Below are 27,133 nucleotides of genomic sequence, written 5' to 3'. Positions count from 1 at the left end.
GCACCGTTTTCCTCGATAAAGGTGTCCGACAAGGCAGAACCCATACAAACCTTGAAAACTCAGTGTTTTAAAAATTCCTGAAGGAAACTGGGCAGGCAGCTACGGAAGCCCCACGTGTAAAAAGAGTACAGAAGATACCAGTTATCCAGCAAGCATCATAGCTTTCTCCAAATTGAAAACCATGGCCACGATCTGGGATTTGCACAAAAAACGAGTCACAACACGGGTGGAAAAAGTGACGGGATGGTCAACTGCAGAATGGCAAGCTCAAAATCCACACTGTACAGTGGTTAGTAAATTGCGAGACTAGCACCATACCAGTCAGGCATGAACCATACTTTTCATCACCTTGCAGGCACAGCTGGTGAGAGAAATGGAGCACTAGCTAGAAGGATGGTGTTTGTCCTTATTGGACTTAGGTATGGATATGACAGTGGCTTCACACCAGCATCTAGGAATTGTAACCTCTACCCAAATTCGGTTTTACATATTGAGCAGAAAGTGCTTGCCCAGAGGAGAAAGGTGCTGCAATGTCTGAATGTTAACATAGTCTGGCCCTGGGACAGAGGATCTGGATGAATTGAGAGCCTGACCTAGCTCCCTCATAGCAAAGGCGGCCACTGTAGCGCACACACTTCAGAGAAGAGAGGGTTATCGCCCGAGCCACCTCTGCTGGTTTCTGATGGAGGAAGACAAGGTGATATTGGGAGCAGCTTGACATCTTGACAAAATGGTGGCCCAAGGTGACGGAGATAGCAAAAGAGCCAACAATGACAGTCTGCTATTGTCTGGTCAGGAATTGGGGTGGATCTTGGTCCAAGAGAGCTGTCAAGAAGTTGTCCCACATGACAGAAGAGGGAATGGACCTGTTAAAAGAACTAGTGAATGAAATCCAGCTAGCTTTTTTGCTATCCTGAAGAATGTGATGACACTGTGCACGAATCTGTTTATAATGAATGCAGTTTGCCATCATTGTACGACTGTTAAAAACGTGTAGAGCACGTCTGAGTGCAAATTGCATCGCGGCATGCCTCACTCCACCAAGGGACCCGGACACGATGTTGTAAAGAGGAAGTGTGAGGAATGTAACGTTCTGCAGCAGTAAGGATAACGTTTGTAAGATATTCCACCTGGTCGTCACAGCTGGGGAAATGCTGTTCATCAAAGGTCACCAGGGAGCAGTGGAGCTCCAGTCGGTCTTACTAAGCTGTCATTTGGGTGTGCACACAGGTCGGGTAGGAGTCAGAAAATGGACACACTAGTATGTGTCACAGGGAACAGACCACTGGAGACTATAGGCAAGCTGGGCACTTCAGAAGGATACGTCCAAATGTGTATAGGTGTGCATGGAGTCTGAAAGGAACATGGGTGCTCCTGTGTTAAGGCAGAGGAGGTTAAGTTTGTTGAGGTCAGCCAAGAGGACACATCTGACAGGTTCTGGGAGACCCTAAAGCGAATCGTGTGCATTGAAGTCAGAAAGAGGCGAGGTAGCTGCCCAATAAGCTGGTTAAAGTCTGGCCTGGTGATATCGAATGATGGAGGATTGTAAATGGTAGAAAGGGAAAGGTGAACTGCAACAGCTTGAAGGCAGGTAGTCGCGGAGATGGGTTGACTATGAATGTCAGCCTGTATGAGTAGCGTGACTACTCCACGAGATGGAATGCTGACCTCAGATAAGGTCAAAACAGACCACGACAAAATGTGAGCATTCAATGGAGTCACGATGACGCAATTACATTTCCTGAAGGCAGAGCACAAGTGGACACTGCGATTCTAAGGGCAGCCGCAAATCCTCTTTGTTGGATCGAAGGCCGCGAATGTTCCATTGGAGGGGAATCATTATGAGGAAAAAATGAAGCAGTGTCACCCCAGCAGCTACAGAGTGCCAGCCTTCGGATACTCGCTGCTACAGGGCAGAGAGACAGGAGGAGCCTGCTCCATGAGGTCTACGGAAGCATCAGCATTATTCTGTCGTCGGCCTGTAGAACCTTGCGCAGAAATCACTGTTGGTGGAGTGCACCGGTGACGCGGAGGTTGGTTGGGCAAGATCATGTGGCAAAACCGTCTAGGAGGACCTTCGCGTTGGCAAAGAAGACCGTTTGCCTTTGTTTGACTTCTTCGAGCCTTTCCAGGTAGCACAGGAAGGTGAATGAAGAAAGAAAAAAAAAAAGAACACTGGAGAGTATTCTGATACTGACTACCGAAAATGCAGAATACATTTCCAAAAACAGCCCAGACATGGTCCCCAAGGGAGGAGAAAAAGAACAGCAGGACAATAGACATGCAGCATGGAAGGGGAAAGATTCTGCAAAGGTTGGGGCCCTGTAGTAGCCAAGCACGAACCCACTTAAGAGCAGTGAGCCCACGGGGGGATCCAGTCTAAATGCTTTTTGATGTACAGAACAATGAAACCCATATAAATATGTAGATTAGTTTAAATTTTTGCTCTTTCATCATCAAATCTTTAATTTTTTTGCATTCTGTTGCAATGTCATTCTCTGGCAAATTTGGTGTGACCAAACATAATGGGGTTGCGTATTAGATTCTGAGAATACTCTTGCTTTTCTTCAAAAAATAAGAGATTTCCATTCATTCTTAAACGCTTGTGATGACAAATCACTAGACTGCCTCTTTTTGTGCAGAAGGCCACACGACCTAACTTCCTTTACACCTTGGGCAAACTGCTTAGGCATTAGGATTCTGATGAATTGAAGAAAGTTGTATCATCTAAAAAATACAACACACACCAAATGTAAAAAAGAAAACCAACAGCATTGCATCCCACTACTAAACGAAATGTGATGTTCCACGTAGTTCTGTGAATGACTAAACAAGACGAGACGTACTGACATCGGACATGCCCCCGACAGCACTTATGCAGTAATGCAAATTCTGTCTGACCTCAAGTACAGGAATTCACTAATAAGTACATACAGAAGACCTGGAACACTATACTTAATCTGGCAAACGACATGCTTCATCAATATTTTTAATGTATTCCAGTGACAAATTTTTTCCCCAAATTATTCCATAACAAGGACTAAAAATTTAATGTAAAGCTCACCTATCTCTATAACACTTACCATAGGTTTTGGGGCTTCACCATCAATCATTCTCCTCAAATTGTCAATTATTTCCCTGGGATTGTAATTTGGTATCTTTGTCATCCAACCCGTTCCAATGCCATCGGCACCATTAACGAGTATCATTGGTATGACTGGTATGTACCAGACTGGTTCAATTCTTTGGTTGTCATCTGTGTTGTGCTTTAACAGTGGATCATCATGTTTGTGAAAAATGTGTCTTGCCAGTGGACTGAAACACACAAAAATCTAACTGAAGTTTAAGAATTGTAAGCAATATGACAAATTATATTCACCAACTGTTGAAGTATTTGCAATGAAGTCCCAGAGCGTAAAGCATTCCTTTAAAGTAGTGGAGCTCACATTATCTTAATTACAAAAGCTGGCTGAAACCCAAAAGGCGATAGTGAGGTTTTTAGGAAAATCACACACGTACATCGAAAGGAGAAATGATGTGGTACATTTGTTGCCATCCACAATAAAGTCAAATTCATTAAAATGCGAGGTCCTTTCGACAACACTCAGTATAAGGTGGAGCAGGTAGTGGGACGGAAAAATTTGTGGGCCTATCAATCATCACATTCACCCCCAGGCATAATCAATAACTTTTCAAAAACTCTCAGCTCAATAAAAAATATGTTCCTCAATCACAATGTCATCACTGGAGGAGACTTCAATCATTAAACAACCGACTGGCAACTGCGACAGTGAGTTTTGTAAATAAGGGAATGGAAAGATCTCCTGTGAAACAGGACTAACAAACTTCTCTGAAAACTATGTCGATCATAAGCTCGTAAGACCACTCACGATGGAAATATATTGCATCTAATTGCAACAAACAGGCCTCATCAGGTTGCAACTACGAGGCATTTGTAACAATGATTACCGAAGAACAAAAGTATACAAAACCAAGTAGAAATATTTGCATGTTCAGTAATGCACATAGAGACAGTGGTGTCTCATCTCGAGGAAGGTTCGAATCACAAATCTGGATCCGTATGCCCTGTAGAGCAGTTTGTGTGAGTGAGTATCCATGCTATGCTATCTGTAAAAACCCTACTAGAAAAACAGCAACCACTGCACAGTAGGTGCAAGAAAAGTGTAGAGCGATATAAAATGTTAAGTGAAATACTTTTGGCTGTCAAAAGGACTGTGCATAAAGGTTTTTGATACTACAGGATCTTATCTAAAGAGCTCTCGTAAAGCACAAAGAAATTCTAGTCATTCATACAGGCTACATCACACCAAAGTTAGTGACCCGACAAAAGTGGATGATGTGCGTCCTTTACTTCATTTTCTAATGTTACTTCATAAAGTAAGGTTCAGGCGAACTGTTTCAGTTTATTATAGCACCCCAGTGAATATATCTCAGTTGCATTGAGAAAATACTGAAAATTCTAAAACTCAACAAGGCTCCAGGAACTCATAAAGCCCACCCTTGGAAAAAAAAATCAGGCTCTATACTGAATTTCTGATTTCGTTTGTTCCTCTTTTAAGCTTAATGAAACAAAACCTGTGCCCAGTTTTTGGAAGAGGACATGGGTCACACCCGTCTAAAGGAAGGGTCTAGAAGTGATCCACGAAACTACACCCAATTTCACTGCTATCCATCTCTTTCAGAATCTTTGAACTTATTCTGAAACAAGGAGTTTTATCACACAGAACAATGTTCTCCATGCAAATAAGCACCAATTGCAAAAACAGGAAACATCTGTCATGCAAAAGAACTCCCATATTTCTCTCCAAGACCTAAGCAAGCAGATGCAAGAAGCATGTGCTTATTGCTAACTTGTTTCGACCAAGTGAGAGTACCACAGCAGCTAAGGTTCATGGCTACCACACAGGCAGTACAGGTTTAGGGACTCCAGTGTATTATGTCGTCATCGTCCTCTTCCTCCTCTCCTCCCCCCTTTCAATTTTGTGGTACAGAATATCTTTAAAGAGAGTGTGTCTTTCCAGATAGGGACGAAAGTACTGATGCCCAATTATGTAATTAATACTGATGAAACAAGCTGTCTGTACCAATCAATGTGCAATGGATCCCTTGTGGAACAGGAGCAAAAACTAATTTGAACAAGATTACCCATATCTTCATAGCACAGCATACTATAACTACATCAGGAAAGATATTCTCTTACATTTTATTGTGTGTGCAAGAACCATCTGGGAAATTTGGTCAGATTGTTCAGAAAAAAAATAGTAGTAGAGTTGACTCACAAATTAAAAAGTTTCATGAAAAAATTCAAAATGCTCCAGACTTGTTTGAAACTTTTAGAGAAATCACTTTGAGGGAACATCCCATAAAAACATTCTTTAATTCTGCACCAATCTGGTGCATCTGGCTAATCAGTGTGCATCCAAGGCAGTATCTTTCATTAAATGTGTGTGGCGCTTCTCAAATGTGTGTTTGGCTACTTCTGTGGCAAACACCATCCAGAATTCTGTTCTAGCACAGCAGGAGAAAGTAAGATGATTCTGTAATCTATTCTGTAGAAAATGGAACACACATTAATTGAAGAATGTTTTCTGTAATGATTGATTTATTAATAAGTTCACTAGGGCAAAAGTACTATTTTTGAATAATTTTGCACGACATACTACATAAGGAAATTTAAGGACGGGAAAATGGGATGGGAGGGCCAAGTTCACATGTGGAATTTGAATCTATACAGCCAGTGTGGTAGCAGTGAACCACAACTACTGCTCTACTCTCATTTGGTTGAAAGATTTAACTTTCCAGGTACGTGATGTATCTCAACATATGAAAGATCCATCAAAGTCTGTAATTATGGTCTTATGGTCCCCTTGTTACAAACAGCACAATGGCGACTTATTAATCCATTTGTCACTTTTACAGAGATACTGGACATTGACAAAGGTAAAATCAAGTTCAGATGTTCTCCAGGTAAGTGTGTTGGATTGATAGTGTAGAATATGAAGTTCAAGGGTTCATCAGCCAATATCAATAGTGACCTCAGACATTTTGCTGATGATTATGTTTTGTACAGTGGGGTATTCTGTATTGTCTGGGGGTGTGAGGAGGGAAAGGGGGGGGGGGATAGACTAATTTATAGCCACATACTGAAGATTTCAATGTGGTGCAAAAGTTGCCATCAGCTTTAAATATTCAGAAATTTGAAACTGAACACTTCATGAAACAAGAATGTGGCATGCTGTGACTACAATACCAATGAATCAAAACTGGAATCAGTCCACTCACATAAATATCTGGACTAAATTCGTGGGGATATGGAAAGGAACAAACGGGCTCAGTCGTAAGTACAGCAGCTGAAATACTTCAGTTCACCAGTAAGATACTGGAAAACTTCAATCAGTCTACAGAGGAGATTGCTTACAAAACATTTGTGAAACCCCTCAGGACCAACAGGGAATATCAAAGGTATGCAATGTAGAGCAGCCCAAGTAACTGCAATGTTAAGATTTAACCAAAGATGAGTAGTACAAAAGGGATGAAAAACCTGAACCAGTAGATGCTTTAAGATAGAAGCAAATCAAAAGTTTCTTTGTGAAGTTTCAATGACCAGTATTAAGTGAGGACTAGGACTATACTACAACCTCAAGTGCACCATGCCCATGAAGTTAAGATTAGACTAATTCTAGCATGGAGAGAACACTTAAGCTGTCAGTCTCATCACATTCCACGTGCAAATAGAATGGGAAGAAACAATAATATATAGTGCAATGGGAAATAACCTCTGCCACACTCTTCAGTTGCGTATGTAGGTAGATATTAGACGTATAACATTTTCACCAATTTCTTCAAGTCTTCTGTAACTATGAAATGCGTTCACAAACTGAATACAATTGTAAAAAACCTATATGATTTACTAGTAACATACGAAAATGTGCCAGACCAGGACTCGAACACAGATTTCCCACTTTATGCTAGCAGTTGCCTTAACCATCTCAGTCATGCGAGCAAGCCTCCATGACCAACCTAAATGTCAATGTATCTTAGTATCTGTGTGTCAGTGTTCACACATATTATTTCACTTGTCAGACTGTCTTGCTTTGGCACGGAATACACTAGGGCAGCATCTGTATTTTATAGTGTGCATATTTCGAAATAATTGTTTGAAGACACTTTTTGAGAAGAGTGAACGGCAATAGAAGGAAGGGACTCAGCAAGAGTGGTGCCAAGCGGCACGGTAAGGAGTTGCGCGTCATCATCTAGGGCATCACAAAGTCTGCAACCCACCGTCTGGCGCGTGGCAACATGTGGCTCATCTCCGGTCTAGTAAATGAAATCCGTGGAGTGCAGTAGACATTAGGACATACGGAAGCTTGGGTTGGTCCTGGAAGTTTGCTCAAATGGCCACAGTGGTTAAGGCAGCTGCTCGTCTAATGTGGGAAATTTAGTTAGAGTCCCAGTCAAGCACACATTCTCATATAGCGTTGTACAACTGTATTTGCAATTTGCAAAGGCATTTCATAACTTAATACAGCTGTCTAACACCAGCAGTGCCTCTTTCTTTGGACACGTATGTATGTCCGAAGGAACACTGCATCAAACTATACAGATACTATAAAATACAGACACTGCCCTGCTATGTCCTCTGTAAATATTCTCGCCTAACTAAGTATGTTGCACTGTATGTCCATCAAGCTCCACTGCGTTTTTTTGCTGGGAATGGAATGTAATGAAACATACAATCCGTTACATACTGCCCACAATAGGTATACAGATTCAAGCCTCGGCTCACCAAAATTCTAGTTTCTCACAAATGTTCATTTTTATGTTGATTGTTTCCCCACAAAACATTTCATGAAATATGTTGCAATTTACAAGGACTCGGCAGCAGTACCATTCTGGAGTACAGATTCCCACGGCAGAGAGGTAGAATGAAATGCAAGCTTCACGTCATCCCACACATTTCCCCGAATCCATTCTGTGAACGAGGAAGATATTCAACCTGCCAAAGCAGCGCTATGTCAGCCCCTGTCCAGTACAACTAATAGAAAATGAGGGACAGTAATATTTATGTAAAAATTTGCATGATCCTTTGGTGAATTCCACATAGGGGAATAGAGGAGGAGGTGGGGGGGGGAGGGGGCACCTTTAAAATGTATAATAAAGTACATTATTAAAACAGGAAAAATTCCTAGTATTTTAATTTTTATTTATCCTGAAGCTCCATTATTTGAAGATGAGACGACATTTAGGGGGGGGAAAAGTGATTTAGTTTTAGTGAGAGGTAAAGGTCTTCTGCAATGTGAATAATATTAGATTTTCATGATGAAAATGTCAAAAAGTCGACTTCTCCCATTTTCATTCACTAATGACTTAGGTAAATGTATTCTGGGGTAAACTGTCACTGAAGAAAGATGTTTGCTGCATAGAAGATTGTATTAAGGATAATGTGTCCTCCACAAAATGTCTTGTAGACAGCACTTTTGATAGTTGGGCATACTGACAAAAGTCTACCGATAGATTTGCTCCTGTATGATTCTTGTCAACAATCTATTGCAGTCTGAACACAGAAACATTCATAAACAATATTAAAAGGAGAAGTGATTTACACTAACCATCACTCAGCATTAGCGTAGCACAAAAAGCAGTGAGGTATTCAGCCATAAAAATATTTGACCACCTTTGAAGTGATTTAAATAATTTAATGGATGTATTTTTATTGCTACATTTTTATGCACAGTATAAGAAAATTTTGCTATGGGGTGGTAGTGAGTAGGTAGGATCATGAAGCAGATTCATCAAACAATGTGCCAGATGGTCTCTCAGTGTGAGAACAGCTAGAGGAGCAAGAGCCATATTGTACTGGGACAAAGGGACTGAGGATACACCTATCCCAATAGGCACCAACAAGTGAATCTTATTTATATTAACATACCACTACAGCCATGCTGTAGATGATAATTATAATGGGAACGTGTGGATAATTACTTCAATATCATTAAATTCATTAGAAAATGCTAATTACAAATTTTAGTTACTGTCACTGCTCACTGATGGAAAGGGTGAACCAATGAAGTGTGTCCAGAGAGGACAGGCACCAAACAGCTAAGATAGCCCACTGTTAGCTAAGATAGCCCACTGTTAGCTAAGATAGCCCACTGTTAGCTAAGATAGCCCACTGTTAGCTAAGATAGCCCACTGTTAGCTAAGATAGCCCACTGTTAGCTAAGATAGCCCACTGTTAGCTAAGATAGCCCACTGTTAGCTAAGATAGCCCACTGTTAGCTAAGATAGCCCACTGTTAGCTAAGATAGCCCACTGTTAGCTAAGATAGCCCACTGTTAGCTAAGATAGCCCACTGTTAGCTAAGATAGCCCACTGTTAGCTAAGATAGCCCACTGTTAGCTAAGATAGCCCACTGTTAGCTAAGATAGCCCACTGTTAGATAAGATAGCCCACCGTTCGAGTAAAGACAGAATTGTTTCTTGAAAAACTGTTTCATATGACAATTGTACAATGCTGTGTTAAACAAAGGCAGTCTACAATCTTTTTTTTTTCAAGGTGGCAACACATGAACTAGCACGTAAATTGCAACTCCACTTTCAGCCACACTTAATTGTTAAAATTGCCTCGAAAAACCTATTTGTGCAATCTCAAGTTGATTCTACAATTGTGTGGAGCATTTCTGTGATTTTTGCAGTGCTCAGGAACTGGTGATTAATGACCAGTAATTATGTTGTAAGTATTAATGATATAATTGCTCTGGAAATCTTTTTACTAATTTTTGAGATTAACAAAACTCAAACGAAACTAGTTGGCATCCTAACATTTTATGAGTCTTACTATGGTTAGCCTCTAAACCTACCCACTCATCACACTATTATGCATTGTTCAGGGCATAAGTGCTAGAGCTCACGACACGAGAGGAAACCAGGAGGGACAAGGGCTATGAGACATTTTTAAAAGACGTGAGGTAATCAAGTTGCCTCTAGCTGTGTTAGGGAAATTGATCACAGAAATTTCTTGCTAAACTACACTGTGTTCATTAATCCCGGCACATCTCTAAGGTAGTAAGTTTTGCTTACTGTAACCCACCATGTAGGTTAGAGGGGTCCAATCTGCATTTAATGAGAGATTACATTTTACAACTGACCCTAATGTCTGTTACCACGTGCATGCACACGCACGCGTGCTCTCAGGATGATCACTAAATTAACAGGAATGTGACAATATGTACACAAGGTTTAAGAACAAAGAAACGAGGGTGAAACAACATATGTGGATGAACATGGTGTAACAACCCAAGGGTTATGCTTTGTAATCTTTACTGCATCAATAAATAGCCTTTATCTCAACTAAAATTACAAGCACCATTTTTGTGCAAATATGAAAAAAAATACCTATTTTTGCACGGAATTTCGTTGCATCCATATCAGTTTCAGTCATTAGCATTCCTTTGTTCCATTTGTAGTTTGCTTGAGCATTTTATATATATATACTCAGAAAACAGTTACAGTAACTCCAAAAAGTTACTCACGGATTCGTATATTGAATTAAAACAGAAGTTGTTAGAATAGAATGCAACTATTAATACAAATCATATTGTAAAATAACATGTGAATTTTCACCTTCTATACAACTAAAATTATCACAGTTTACATTTTAATATCTATGTCACATTCTTTGAAAGTTATCTTTGATACTTTGTCTTTTGTGGTTTGTTGACAGCGAATGTGGCAGGGAGTTGTTCCGAGTTCTGGTTAAGTTACAGACAGTGTTGTTAATGTAATGGACTTGTTACAAGCAGTGTTTGCTGTCAATACAACTATTTCCAGATTCTGCCAAGTTTATATGGTGAGTGGTGGACTTAATGGATTTAGCAACAACATTTGTAATAATCTATTTCAGGTACTAAGGAAAGCATTTCAGTCATTTTGTAGCAAGTGTGGGTCTCATTTTTGGAGTATATGAAAGCAATTTAGCTGCCCCTGAACATACACATCACGATAAGATAAGTTGAAATGATCTTTTTGCCACATTTTTATTGGGCACTGCATTTGACAAATTTTGCTGTTTATTTTAATCTAATTTCCCTATGAGCTAGAGGTTTTAAAGTTTCCACATAGCTCAGAACTGGATGACAATGCAATATTAATTCTGTTGTCTGGTGTGTGGCAGAGAGTACTTCATGTTTCACTGAAATTCCTATCTTTTGCTGTTCCAGATGTAAATGTTTTGTGATAAACATTGCTGGTAAGTCTCCACACGAGCTCTCATCTCTCATTTTTAACTCCATGATCTTTGTGTGGAATATACATAGGATGACTCTTGTGAAGAAAAACTGAAATAAACCCTAAATTTATTTCATAACTATGTTGTAATCTATCAGAATGTTTAAAATCAATTGAAAAATTTCACACACACAACACTAAGAAGCAGGAAATAATTATTTAAATCATCTTTTAATAACATGTTTATAAAATGGACTGAAAGTATGAAAATTTCTCCTAGCACCATACAGATTCCAAACTACCTTATAGGTACCCCGAAAATTTGTGCTTGCAATTTGTAACAGCTGTTGCAATACTTGTAAAATTGAAAAAAAAAATGTTGAGTGCGTGGAATAGACAATAGTAAGGCATGTAGAGAGTAGCCGTCATTGAGGAAAAACCACGCACGACACATCTATTGCGTGTGACCCACATTTTTTGTTTTAAATTTTGCAAGTTGTGGTGTTATGTGAGCCTCATTGTCCTTTTTAACTAATTTGTGCCTGATTTTATTCTGAGAAGCTCAGCAATGTAAGTAAATACTATAAATGTATATGTGATTCAAAAAGTACTTTAAGTGAAGCACAGCTGAACAGCAAGAAACACTTCAGCACGCAATCCCCAAAACGATAGTAGTTGGGAATCGAGTATGGACTAAAAAAAAACTGATTTATTAAAAAAAGACTTAATATGTATCTTGTGGAAAGAGGGCGTGTTGTTAGGCCGTTGCTCAGAACATATTGTTACATGTAATGAAAATTGCTATTGTAGTGATAACACTGAGTAAAGTATGTGTAATAGTTGCCAAACATTATGTATACAAATTTTCTGGAAGTGAAGAATAGAAATATCTCATTTTTGGGAAAGGAGGTGAACTTCATTGTCGTCGCCGGCTATCAATCGACAGAATTTTAGGTGTACAAAGTTCACAAAAATACAGGAAAGGAAATGCATTCTCTCTACTTTTCATTCAATATGCAACAACCTTTCAATTTATTAATTACAATAATTGGATTATGATCTTGTACAATAGTATGTTACTGAACAACTCCACTGACTAATTTTGATGTAGCAAGACATGTAGTTTGAAGGAAGTTAGTGTACCAAGCAATCTCCTTTTCTAAAAGCAGACTGCTGTTTGATCGTATTTACTTACAACAGTGGTCCCTTAGGTATGATAAGCTACAAAAACTTGAGCTCAAAGCTATCCGCAATACGGCAAAGTAACCAACAGAGTTGTACTTTAAATCTTTAAGAACAATAACTTCCTCCAAATTATAATACATCAACTGGCGCAGAAGCTGATCATTTAAGGAGGCAGCAACCAAAATTCAGGTACCAGTTATGACTTGAAGTAAAGTCTCAATCAAAATCAATCTCTCCCTTTCCACAGACATATATAAATATTGAGAATTACCTATTTTCAGAATTACATGTATGGGGTTAGGAGAAATAATTTTATGCTTCTTAGTCCATTTTAAGAATAACTTATGTTAAAAATTAATATACATGATTTCTGTTTTCTACCACTGCCAATGTTATAATATCCATGTCACTGCAACAAGGGTGGAATACACATACTATACAATACTGATAATTCATCTATGCAATCCCATATGAATTATAGCTCAACAGTAGTTGGAGGTTGAGAATGGGGAAAAACATGCACACTGCACATGAATCGTTTTTCTGGAATGGAGACCAACAAGTGTTAATTTTACGTTGTCTTAAATCACCTAGTCACACAAAAAAAGAAGTTAGAGAATTGTACACGACATTTTGGAGTTAATTTCCAAATTGGCACAGCAGCCTTAAAAGGCAGGTTATATAACAAAAACTAATCCGAGAGGCATTCAAAAGTTATTACAAAGGACATATGAAGACGAGTTCTAGTAACTTTTCAGCACTGAATGAGAGCAAAAAAGCATACTTCTGCAGTATAAAATGACAGTCACCTCAGCATGGTGAATATGTATCTTGGACTGGCAGAGTCCTTCCCACCATTAAGACGTGTGCCAAACTGCCCGATTGGCTGCAGCAAGTTGATGTTGTTACTACCCACAAAGTTCTGAGCCAGGTTGATAATCGTCGACATGAGTGACTGTTCGCCATGGTGGTATGCTGAGTGTTCAGCCACAGAGCCTGCCAACTGCGCGACTTTCACCTCCCTCTTGTCATTTCGTTTCAAGCAGGTGAACAGCACCTATAACAATGATGTGCATATTATTATAAATTAACACTGCAACAGTATAAGTTTTTCAACACATAGCAAACTGTGATCCTACAAAATAATGTGTCTGACTCATTTTGCAGAGAGAGAGAGAGAGAGAGAGAGAGAGAGAGAGAGAGAGAGAGAATAGTGATGAATTGCTTTCGTTACCAGAATACATTTGTTTATAATTTGTGAATGTCTTTATAAACATGCACAAAAGTCAGAAAAATCACCTTTCTGACTTATTTTGTTTCTTGGCAATACCAACCACAAAACAAGAGTCAATTTCAAGAAAACTGGATTTTCTTATCATTGTCATCTAGTCTTAAGACTTAACCAACTGAATTACTGGGGGGAGGGGGAAAGCACTGTTAACATTCACAACCTACTTTGAAGAGTTTTACAGACCCCAAAAATGCTGTGATTGCCTGTGACAAATGTGGCAGAAATCTACATATTTTTACCCACTCCTTGGTTATTCCTTTCCCTGTGAAATTATACAATCCCCTATATTATTTTGTTTATGCCTTTTTACTTTTTTTAGCATCTGTACAGGACAGCAATGTTTCTTCTTCTTCTTCTTCTTCTTCTTCTTCTTCTTCGATATTTCGGCTGTGAACCAAATAACCATCGTTGAGGCAAGTCGGTGATAACACTATGATATACCGTGGTTTTAAGTTAGTCACCAACTTGCCTCTAAGATGACTGCATGATTAACAGCCGAAACATCAGTAGTAATACTGCTGTGCGAGACGCACACCCAAAAGATGGAAAATTCTATCTACCTGGGAATCTTCAAGAAACACACACGATTTTGTTTCTCAGAACTGTCAAATTTTGTGTGGTTTCTGTTTTTACCCACACTTTGCACTATACAACCAAAAAAATGTTCATGAATGTGTGGTCCAAAGGAGTTATTTATTACAGAGCTGTCACTGACAAAAAATGAGTAATTTTTAATAACTACATTTCAGTGAGCAGAGTATCAGCAAATGCCAGTTCCTTCTCAAGCTGAACATGCCTGCCGCGTTGCCCATTTTAGCGGTGCATGTGAAGCCTTGATAGGTTGTGAGAGAAAGGGAGAATTCAATTATGGGACTTTTGTCAATCATTGCATCTCCAAAAAGATAAATTTAAGTAAAGCTAAGTCACATCTATTTCTGAAGAAATATTTTCCTGATTTCCAGAACTTGCGGCAACCCTGACATTGCATTAGCAGTTTTCATTTCATTCACAAGGCAATTGGAAACAGACTGTCACAGATATAATAAAATATTTATCTACAGTGAGAGTCACCCAAGTCATAACACCATTATAAATTTATAAACAATCTGACGTACAGAAACAACATTTCTGGTGAATGAAAATACTTTGACCCTCCTACCAAAATAGAGAAGCGATTATTTTTCCAGTTAAACTGTACTACTTCTAACACATTTTTGATAGCTTGTGAAAAGGAGGCAACAAAAAGCGAAAGATGTGAAGGCACTGTCAGCACACCACACCCAAACTGGAAATGATAGCATATTGACTTTTCTGGATGACTGTACAATGACACCACTCTTCCTGATGAAATTAATTATTGTTAAACCACATGAGAATCACCGACTGTCAAGAAGAAATGAGCATAAACATTTCATTAGTGAGCCAAGGACTACCTATTGAAAAGCTTATTTCATCTCTTAACAGACAATGCCTCTAACCACATTCAACATTCCTCAATAAGGTATCAGAACTACTACTGAATTTTGATCACTATAAACAGGCTACAATGAAGATGTCAGATAAGAAATCTGTAGAAAAGTGTAAGTCCGGCTTTTGTGGTACACAAACAACAGATGCACCTGTGTTGCAGATAAAATGAATAAAAGTATACTGATACTTTTGAGGGCAAATTCGTAGAGCACAGATGGGTTAAAATTAAGGTACTATGGCAAAAAAACAATAAAAATTTACATCGGCAAAGGCAAAGCAGCCAACAAGCATCGTAAGCCAAGCTTCTTTACTGGATGGGAATAATTCTGTGAAACAAAACAGAACTGATAATGGAAATATGGGAGAACTGTTGTGGAGAGTAACACCGAGCAACTATTTTTACAATTTTGACACAGTAACTTCCTTTCATCAACTCTTCTTTTTAGAAATACCATATGCATTGAAGTCTTCTGATAGTAATTCTGATACAAAAAACTGTAATAAAACCCACCAAACTAACAAACTCACTTCTTGGGAAATCCCACTTAAATATTTCCATTGGTTCTGCCAAAACTCCCATAAGAACAATGTTATTCTACCCCATTTTTACCGAGTCGTGCTTTAAGAAAATGCTCGCTTTTAAGGAATAAACACAACAAGTCTGCAAATTAAAATCCAGCTTTTGCCCAATTCCTATTATGTCCAAGTGAGTTTCTGATTAATTTCAGTTTCACACTGGCCACACTTCATGTTGTACGATGGCAGTGTATGGTAATCTATTTTTTCAGTCGACATATCTAGATCGAATTCCATTGTAGTACTACCGGAAAAAGCTTTGAATGAATTGAAAAGCAATTTCCACTTTGCCTACCATGAGACTCTTCACGTGATCTGACTTCACAGTTAACATGTTACAAGGTGCGAACCGTGTTGTCATATAGCTGACTTTGTAAGATTCATCCTTTTGTGGAGTTAAGGTATGCAAACCTACGAAGCTTTTGATAGAGCAAAAGCTGACAATCATCCACAATGTCCAAGACAATCTAAACAAAACTTCTGGACAAAGGGGGGGGGAAAAAAAGAAAACAGGGTATGATTTGGCACTGTCTTCATTGTTTTTTGAGAATGCCACACAATGAAGTTTTAAAATGCTGAAGCTAGCAGTTCCTCTGGCCGCAAAAGAATGTCAAATATTCAGCAATGTGGCAACTGTTCTTTTAACCCTCTAGCAGGTGTGCTGTTTGCAAAGTACACCGTGTACCCGCTTGTCTTGTGAACACATGTAAAGAATGGCTGGGTGTTATCAAGGCAAATAGGTATGAGCAAAAAATCACTGTTTTATGTTAATTAAATACCAATAAATGAACTTATATGAGCTAAAGCACTGTTTAGTAAAACAATAATGAAATGAACTTTCATTGTATCACTCCATTGCCATCGACACTTCGATATAGTGTCCGGAGGATACAGTGGCCAAAGTGCAGAGTCCAACTTTCATTAAAAGCGTTGGGCAAGTTCGTTCATTTGTTCACAGGAGGAGGTCAACAGTGTCAATCTTTCAGCCAGTCAACAATGACAGAACCGAGGCGCACACCCTGCAGTCTTTCTCTAACTATTTAACTGAAACTATTTGGTAAAAAAATCCTTTTTGCTTTCTTTGTTTCTTTATGTGTCAGGTTCACAATGGCATGCCCATCATTTCGTTAATGGTTATTATTATATGTATGTGGAAGTAAGATACTGTGCAAAATTCGAAAAGCTTGTAATGAATAATAGTGGTCGCTATGATTTTGCATCTGGTGTGTATTACACAATATGTTGCAGCATATGAAATTTAGTTAACATACTGAATTTTCCTTTAGACTTGGCTGGAGGTCTACCTGTCACCTATTTTGAGGTAACTGACCTGACATCACACATTTGTGATCGTGCTGCGCCAGTGAAAGCCAGAGTGAAATATCCACAACATTCCTCATATTTCATAAATGGTTTCATATATTGAAATGATATTTTGTCAAATAACAGCACACTTAGCGGAGAGCATTTGTCATTTGGTTATTACACAAAACTGACTTATCTACCATGTTATTCCAGTAACAGACTTTTTCGATGAAAGACTGATTTTTAAGGGTCATCAATAGCAGGTGAAACAATAATTGCTATGGGTTTTGGAACAACATAAGTGAAGACATCACACTTCTTTTGTACTGAAAATGTGATTTTTCATGAGCTACTGACCCTACTTTTCCTCTGTTCCTCACTTAAACTTAATAAACCACTTTTTCAGAATTCTTTTGCAACTGCATCTCCACAACATGTTAGTGAGGTGAAATTGTGTAAACTCTACTGCGTTTTGGTAAACAAGCCAATTTTAACATAGCAACCACAAAAATGTAGGTTTTACTCCAAATTCGCCACTTGTGATGCTTCTCTGGAAGTTACAAACTGATAACAAGCCAGGTGAAAATAAACCACTCCATTTTTTTCAAAATTCTTTTTAGATACTAACAAAGCCAGAGGTGACAGCAGATCTTTTTGAATGGCCACCATGGAAGTGTGAGAGTGGAGGGTGCCCACTAAATATTTACAGAACATGTGAGCATACACAAGTGCCCTGCCGTCTACGCATTTAGTGGCCGTGACATTCTGCACGCACTATACACAACAGTAATGACCCACTAAGGAGGCAACAGTGCAACTGCACCAGATCCCAGCCAACCACTTATGCAATTACTCATTTTCTCTCAGACAGCTGCCTCGTTGTTGGATTGTGGTAATAGGTCATAATCTGAATAATTTTCTTGCATGTAATGTAAATTTCTCACTTAGCTCAGCATTTATTTTATATTACTGCTACTCACTTGGATGTACAACAACACAGTTTATCACTGTTACCTGAAGCAATAATGAAGGAACAGCTCTGGGCTCGTTATTGTGAAAAACGATGGAACAATGCAAAACAGTTTTATCTGTAGTTGGTGCACTTCATACATCACACCTGCTCGAGGGTTAAAATGGTTTCAAGGAATGAGTAGTGGCAGCATTCTTGTATGCTAAACTATTCTACAAGACAAAGCTCCCTGAAGATCAGAATTCGAAATTTTAGTGTGTCAAATGGGTGGTTAGACTGTTTTAAAAAACAGTCACTATCTCTCATTTCAGAGTACGTGAAGGGAGTGCAGTTGTGAACACAAACTCTAAACCACTGCAAAAATACTACACTGCTGTGATCAATGCGGGGTTATGAGACCAGAGACACTTAACACAGATGAACAAGCAGTTTTTATGCTATACTGTCTGCAAAAACTTATGCTGTTAAGAGGAAAAAATACCACGGAGATAAGAAAGGAAGACAGAATGATTAAACTATTGTGTGTAAATAGCAATGGGAGCCTGAAGCTGCTGCCACTGATAGGGAAATTTAAAGCTCCCACATGTTTTAAGAAAATTAAGACACTGTCTTCTACTTACAAGTACAACAGCAATGCCTAGATGCAATCAAAGAAATCTCAACAAGATTTCTACAGCATTTAGATGCCAAAATGCATGCAGCAACTAGGAATATATTACTTACGAGGGCCGTTCAGAAAGTAACCTCCGGTTGATTTAAAAAAATACACCAAGTTAAATAAAAACATTTTAATATATACATCTTACAACTACATCTTTGCACTATTTTTCTACATAGTCTCCATAGCGATTGAGGCAATTATCGTATCTCTTCACAAGCTTTGAAATTCCTTCTGCATAAAAATCACCCGCTTGTGCCTGGAGCCAGCCTGTGACCGCATCTTTGAGCTCTTCGTCGTCATCAAACCGCTGTGACCCGAGCCATTTCTTCAAATGCATGAAGAGGTGATAATCACTTGGCGCCAGGTCTGGGCTGTAAGGTGGATGGTTGATAACGTCCCACTTGAAGGACTCAAGAAGGGCCGTTGTTCTGCGAGCAGAGTGAGGACGGGCGTTATCGTGCAAAAAAACGATACCGGAAGTCAGCATACCACAGCGTTTGTTCTGTATAGCCCGTCGTAACTTTTTTATTGTTTCACAGTACACGTCTTGATTAATGGTCGTACCACGTTCCATGAATTCAACCAACACCACCCCCTTTGGCATCCCAAAACACCGTTGCCATCAGTTTTCTGGCAGAAAAATCTTGCGAGCCTTTTCTTGGTTTGGTAGGCGAATTTGAATGTGCCCACATCTTTGATTGTTCTTTTGTCTCAGGGTTCACGTACTTAATCCAGGTTTCGTCACCGGTCACGATTCTGTTTAACAATGGTTCTCCTTCGTCCTCATAACGTGACAGAAAGTCTAATGCAGAGGCCATTCTTTGAGTTTTGTGGTGGTCGGTAAGAATTTTGGGCACCCATCGTGCACAGAACTTACGGTAACCCAATCTTGCTGTCACTATCTCGTACAAGAGAGTCTTAGAAATCTGTGGAAAACCAGTAGACAACTCCGACATTGAGAAACGTCGATTTTCACGAACTTTTGCATCAACTGTCTGAACGAGTTCGTCAGTCACCAATGATGGTCTACCACTCCTCTCTTCATCATGAACGTTTTCTCGTCCACTTTTAAATAAACGTACCCATTCACGGACAACTCCTTCACTCATAACTCTTGGTCCGTACACGGCACAAAGCTCACGACGAATAGCTGCTGCAGAATATCCTTTGGCTGTAAAAAACCTTATATGACAGCACGCACTTCACATTTGGCGGGGTTGTCTATTGCAGCACACATTTCAAACTTCCACAAAAACTAAACTAGCGCAGGTACAACCTTCACTCGACCACGGCTTGATGCCGACTGACCTGTTGGAGTGCGTGAACGCACAGATGGCGTCGCTACTCCCCCCACAACCCGCACTGTGACCAATCGGAGGTTACTTTCTGAACCACCCTCGTATAATTGACCGACATCCTGTACATCCAAATGAAATATTTCTGAGAAATATTAATGTTGACAATGCAGAAAAAGATAAATGCTACTTACCATTAAGTTAACACATTAAGTTGCAAAGAGATACAGCTAAAAGACACTTATACACAAGCTTTCAGCCACAGCCTTCGTTAGAAAAAGAAAGATACCATTCACTAACACAAGCAAGCACACCTTATGCACACATCTGCCAACTCCAGCATCTTTGACAAGAATCTCGTCTGACTCTAAAGCGGAAGAGCGAACCTTATCAGTTCCTTATCAGTGCGGTTATGCAACCGGAAGTGAATTTTCCAGCAACAGTAAGCTAAGTAAATATATAGGCGGCTGCAGCTCAGGCAGCGAAAAATTCTAAGTCCGAATCAAGGTCACGCATAATACGACGCGTACAGCAACGAGTAACATGGGCGTGGCAGGAAGTAAGCCCGCGCGCCAGCGCAATGGCGGCGCGTATTGCGCAACCGGAAGTGAATTTTCGAGCAACACGGGCCTAGTAATACTAGGGCCCGTGTTGCGCCCGGCCGCGTCCAGCGGCTAAGTCCCGCTCAAGGTCACCCGCCTTACACAGCGGCATACGGTAAACGCCCACCCACCTCCCTGCAACCCACAGAAGAGAAAGATGCTTCAGTAGCTGAATTAGTATTTTTAATTTTAAAAAAATCTCACGGGATAGATAAGGATGGTTCTCTTTATTAGGAATGGTAATACAAAGTGATATCTCCTTGTATTGCGCGCGCGTGTGCGTGTGCGCGCTTTTCTCTCTCTTACGAAGGCTGTGGCTGAAAGCTTATATGTATGTGAACTAACGAAAACATCTGCAACCTTCAGAACTGGGCACTGGGCATAATACACTCCATTAAAGCCAAGTACAGGGGGCAGTCATCAAGAAAACAATTACATTACTCGAGAAGACAGAAATAATTATGCGTTGACATTTTACAGGCCATGCACAAGTTTGTTGCTGTGTGCAATTGTGTTTCACTACACACTGTTAAACTGTTTTGCAAAAGCTGATTGTAGGGCTATAGTTAGTGATAAAGACAACATTGTTCCACAAGACGAATTGAAAAAAAATCACAGATGTTTCTGTCATTACAGTGTGCTGGAAGGAGGAAACACACAACTCTTCTTGATTTTTAAAAAATATATTCTGTAAAAAGTGAGATACATATTTACATTTATAGCAAATTAATGGTAAGTTTGTGATTAACTAGTTCTTACATCATCTAAATATGCTTTAATTATGATTCTAGGTCACCCCTTCCACGTACCTAGGCAAAACCCACATTTAAGCAAATCTCTACTTAAGGGAAAAAATATTTGGGTCCCCACCAATGTGTGCGATTTGTTGAAGAGGAGTTTTAGTGTATATGTAGAAAGATATGCGAATCTCACCTTCCTCTGACCAGGTTTGAATCCATCAACCAAGGACGGAATAGATCTTTCATTGTCACAATTGCTAAAAAGTACAAGTTCTTTATTGACAAAGTCTGCATAATTGACACTGTGTGTGTCTTTCTCATAGAGATATTGTTCTGGTAGACCCATTTCCTTCCTCCTCTTCGAATCCTGCATCCACGATGTAAGCCATTCCTTCCGTTGCTCAACACACTTCTTACTAAAGGCCTGCAACACAAAAGGTATTTTTATTACATGAAAACATACGCACATATTATGAACTATAAAAACACTACATATATGGACCATAGAGGTGATAAGAGTAATTAATAGCACGACAGAACAATTAATCTCCCTTCAACAACCAAAATGTTTATTACTGATGCACAGTAATCCACCCACAGCCGGCTGAAGTGGCCGTGTGGTTCTAGGCACTACAGTCTGGAGCCGTGTGACTGCTACGGTCGCAGGTTCGAATCCTGCCTCGGGCATGGATGTGTGTGTGATGTCCTTAGGTTAGTTAGGTTTAAGCAGTTCTAAGTTCCAGGGGACTGATGACCACAGCAGTTTAGTCCCATAGTGCTCAGAGCCATTTGAACTATTTTTAATCCACCCACAACATCTGTTAACTGATGTGCTTTGTTCTTTTTGTTTTCAACAGTCTTCAATTTACTCTTTGCGTCACCTTAAATACAGTAGGGTGTAATATGAACACTTAACAACACATCTGCTACATTTTAATTTTTCTGTAACATTACCATGACCTATAACATTTATTTTCACGAAGATTTTTGATAAAGTACATTGTATTCCTGTTCAAAGTCAGCCTTGGAACAAAGTGGAAAATGCAACAAGTAAAGTTATTTATAATGTAATGTAGCATTAGAGTGATAAGCAAGATTTACATTCTCGATGTGTTGGGTCATGGCTGCCTTTATTATAGGTTCACAGGGTTTGGAAGGTTGGAAGTATGTTGAGTGGTTACTTGGCCCGGGGTGTTTTTGGTGAGAAAGAGGGCAGAAATTGTCATGTGGAACATTGAGAAGAAATGTTTATGTCTGGCATCAAGTCATACCAACCTAAGACTGCACATCTAGCACAGACTGGCACTATTTCACACAGAAATAACAAATCGTGAAAGCCCATTAAACATACAGCCATCTTCAAAAGCAGTGTTTATTTGTATAGATAACTGAAATTTATTTAAATCTGTTTTAACAATACAATGAGCACAATGAAGGTTGCAGCTAGTCATTACAGTCAGATTATTTTAGTTGCCATAGTTGAGAAGACTGTCGACAGAAGATATTCCAAATCGTGCCAACATGTCATGGACAGAACTAGACAAGAGGCCTTGTTGCTAAAAAATAAAAATGATTGTTGCATATTTCATTAAGAATTCCAAAACAAAATGTGCCATTAGATTAAACTTCATTACCAGTAGTTCGTAAAATTTATGGTCAACATTTTTCATGTAGTGACTGCTTCTTTCAGAATAACAAGGGGGCTCTAATTCTAACAATGATTCCAAAAAGATAGGACCATACCACTAATAACCAAACGAACACTATTGTAAGTCATGTTCTGCAGTAACTTTAATCAGTGGCTGCAAGTAAAATGACTAGAAAGGACAGGATATAATATACTCCTGTGGAAGAAAATGTGAATTCTACAATGTAGATTTGCATGCTGGAGCATGAGCTCAATTAGCGAAGGACCTAGGTCTTTCTGCTTCTACCTTGAACACGATTGTGAGAAATCTGACAGACATCAAAGCCAATGCAAGAGTCTGGTTCCATGACATTGAGCCATCAGCTATCAGCATATGATTGTTTGGATAAACTCATTGGAGCAGTTTGTTTCCATGACAGTGTTGGGAATTCCACTTGATGGCAACATCCTGAGAGAAGAAGTGCTTCAGTTTGCAGCAAAAATAAGGATCACCATCTTCACAGCATCAAATGGTCAGCTTGGTCAGTTCAAAACTTTTAACACTGTTTGCAAACCAGCTCTGTAGTGAAAGTGTAAGTGTTGATAGAGGAAATGTGGACCAATGGAAAAAAGGAACTGTACTCTCTAAGGATTATAATCCAAAACACTGACAAAACTGCTCTTTTTATAACATATTGCAAATTAAGATCTTACGTTTGAAAGGTGAGAAATGCCACAGTGGGAAACTGCGGAAGCAGAGGATAACCATTTCAGTTATGGTCAGTGCTGATGGATCTTAGAAAGTACCTCCTTTAGTAACTTTATTCCAACAGCAATGCACAGATTACCAGTTCCATATTCACACCCACCATTCAGGCACTGGATGCTAAAATGGGAGCAAAAAATAAGAAAATATTGCAGCTACTTGACAGACATCCAGCACACACTGACAACCTGCAGCTCAGAAGTGTTATGTTAGAGCTCCTGCCTCCTAACTGTACAAGTGAGCTTCAACTATTAGATGTGGGAATCTTACATTCATTTAAATGCATATACAGAAAAATGCTTGTCCAGAATGCCAAATTTATGCACAATAATGGCATGGAACCAAATTCTATGAAACATTTTGGGGCAGTAAACTGCTGTTAGACAGAAACAAATGCAATTACTTCAGATTCTTTTTATTAAATAGGCAAAACTTAAATTGTTTTACTTTCATATTTTAAACAACAAAGAGAATTACAGTAATTTTAATTTATTCATTTTCACTTGTTTGGTTTCCTATGCTTTCTAGGATTTTATACTTACTTTCATTTTACACTCTCAAGTCAGTCCACTGGAAAGTGTAAAAAGGGTTTTTTTATTGTAAATGGTTTGAAAGAGAATCTGAGCAGCTCCATTAGATTGCTTGTGGATGGTACAGTTTACAGTCAAATTCTTCAGAAAAGCAAAACAAATTACAAAATGACTTAGACAAGATGTCTCCATGGTGTGGTAACTGACAATGAGAAACTTAGGTCCTTCACAGAAGCACTAAAAAGCTGGAATTTCAGTTACATAATAAATCACACACACTTAAAGGTTGTCAATTCAGTTAAATATCCAGAATTCTCTCTTATGTTTTATTGCTGCAGGATTATTCTGCAATAGTGGGCTAAAGTAAAACTCTGTTAGAATATCAGTTCTTGTCAGACAAAATTTAAAAATTAACTGAAAACCAAAACGATGAAAAATTCCATAATCCTGAAAAATTTTCAAATTTTTCCCAGGTGAAAAAATTCCCCCATTTTTCCCAGATTTCCTGGGATGTGTACACCTCGAAACATACAAGATTAAATTGCACTTCCTGTGGATATTTCTCTCCCAAAGCCAAATTGTGACACCATAGTATTGACAAAGGACATCAAGAAAGTTCAAAGTTAGCAAGCTTGTGTTTTATTATCAATAAAGGAAAGATTGTTATGGAGACAATGAGGAAAATGGTTTTCAGAAACTACTACTAGTCACAAATTTTTGTTGCCTTGCTTAAATTATTCAGTAAAGCAACATGTTTCGAAGTACAGACCACTACTTCGTGCTATAATAGCAACACAAAAAGCACTTCATAAAAAACAGTAAAGTGGTTCTTTACACAGTTCATGTCCTGTGGCCATCTTTTGAAATATTCAGTCCCATTCTCACTGACTACTGTGGCTCCTTCGGTCTTGTTAAGCAACGTTTATAAACTCGCAAAGGACATTGAAAACACTTTACATGGACTGTGGTTAACAAAATCCAAGGAGCCAAAGCAATGGATGTAAATGACCACCACTAGAAGACAGCCATTCTGTATAAACAGAAATAGTGACAGTGCGTGCCACAACTGTAAAGAACAACTTTAACATCTAGGTGTAATTTGTTAAGCATTATCATTATTGCCATTGCAGCCAGAGGACGACGTTTATTTTATGCCCACCCGTGATATTGTATGTTGCACAAACAATCTCACATGCAGCTTCAATTTCTGTCTTGGTGGAGTTGTGTTTGTCTACTGTGACAAATACACCAGCTCCATTACCCATTTGTCTATCCTTTCAATACACACTTAAATTTCCCCAAAAAACTTACTTATGAATTTAAGGTAACCACCTTTCTGTACCTAGTATATGACATATGACACTGTATTTTATCAATTTTATTACAATAATATTTTTGTGTAATGCAAACTATAAAATGTTTTTGTTTGTACATCACAGATTTGGCAAGTGCCGAAGGCTACTATGCACAGTGCAAGTTTAGTACAACACCAGATGTGACACCCAGCTGGCCTCTGGCCACCTACCACAAGAAGAAATTATGCCACATCCCTAAGATGATTTTGATCTGATACTGAACTAAAGGACTTTATGTTCAATGTTAAATGTGTGTCTCAAAATTTATTCAGTCTCTTCTTGGCCACTCTAGAATCAAGTTCATTTTTATGCATTGGGTAAAACTTTTGTGGCCAAACATCTTATGACATAGGGGAAATAAATGTAGAAGTGTTTTATGAAAAACAATATTCTTCAAACGATGTATACCACCTTACATACACAAAAAACATTATTTCATTTGTGCCTATTACGGACTTTTAACCAACTGGTTACAGCCAGTTTAATTTTGAGAAGTGACAGAAGCCAAAGCTGTATCTTTGGCTTTATTATACCTCAAGGCAAGTATTAACAAAAAAAGTGTGTGTTTTGAGGAAAGGAAAGCAGTCTAAACTGTTTGCTGTAAAAAGTTTTAACTCAGATTTCCTAGGAAATAATCCTACTGTCTCTCTAGTATTGGAAAATATTAATTTTAAGTACAACTGCTGGTAAAGAAACCAATGACTCATTCATTTTGTAGAGCACCTGTTTAAACAGTATCACTGACTGTGTGACTAATTATGTCTACAGGAAACAATTTTTCTTTATTTTCCATATCCTTCCTCAATTCAGAAATTTCAGATATTCATAAAATGATATAAATGCATTCACATTAAATTTCAGATGAACTGTTGGATAATGACAGGACAGAACAGTCATAACATTATAAACTACACCGAAGTGCCCAACTGGTATAGGCACGCATATTCAAACACAGAGAGACAACCAGGCAGAAGACAGCACTGTGGTTGGCAATGCCTATATAATACAACATGTGTGGTGCAGTTGTTAGATTGGTTACTGCTGCTACAGTGGCAGGGTATCAAGATTTAAGGAGTTTGAATGTGGTGTTCTAGACGGCACACAAGAGATAGGACACAGCATCTCCAACATAGCGATGAAGCAGGGGGATTTACCCGTACGACCATTTCACGAGTGTACTGTTAATATTAGGAATCTGGTAAAACATCAGCTTTCAGATGTCACTGTGCCTGCAAAAAGATCCTGCAAGAATGGGACCAATGACTACTGAAGAGAATCATTCAGTGTGACAGGAGTGCAACCCTTCTGCAAATTGCTGCAGATTTCAACACTAGGCCATCAACAAGTGACAGCATTCGAACCATTTAACAAAACATCGTTATGGGCTTTCGGAGCCGAAGGCCCACTTGTGTACCCTTGACGACTCCATGGCACGAAGCTTTACACCTCATCTCGGCCTGTCAACACCAACACATTGGACTGCTGATGACAGAAAATATGTTGCCTGGCCGGAC

At 38.9% G+C, this 27,133-nt stretch overlaps 1 protein-coding gene across 1 annotated transcript in view; it reads right to left on the bottom strand.

Moving 5' to 3' along the window:
- The window catches only part of LOC124589806 (DNA topoisomerase 2-like), a 147,484-nt gene that overhangs the window by 87,083 nt on the left and 33,268 nt on the right, over positions 1-27,133 (bottom strand). The window contains exons 13-15 of the mRNA XM_047131593.1: positions 21,535-21,765; positions 13,241-13,488; positions 3,084-3,315 (exon numbers count right to left, since the gene is read on the bottom strand). Coding sequence (XP_046987549.1) covers positions 3,084-3,315; positions 13,241-13,488; positions 21,535-21,765 — 711 coding nt within the window. The remainder of the gene's footprint in view (positions 1-3,083; positions 3,316-13,240; positions 13,489-21,534; positions 21,766-27,133) is intronic.

The sequence above is a fragment of the Schistocerca americana genome, unplaced genomic scaffold (genome assembly GCF_021461395.2).
Source record: "Schistocerca americana isolate TAMUIC-IGC-003095 unplaced genomic scaffold, iqSchAmer2.1 HiC_scaffold_73, whole genome shotgun sequence".
Classification (NCBI taxonomy): Eukaryota; Metazoa; Arthropoda; class Insecta; order Orthoptera; family Acrididae; genus Schistocerca; species Schistocerca americana.
The sequence above is the reverse complement of the archived record's forward strand: the minus strand, read 5'-3'. Positions and strand labels throughout refer to the sequence as shown.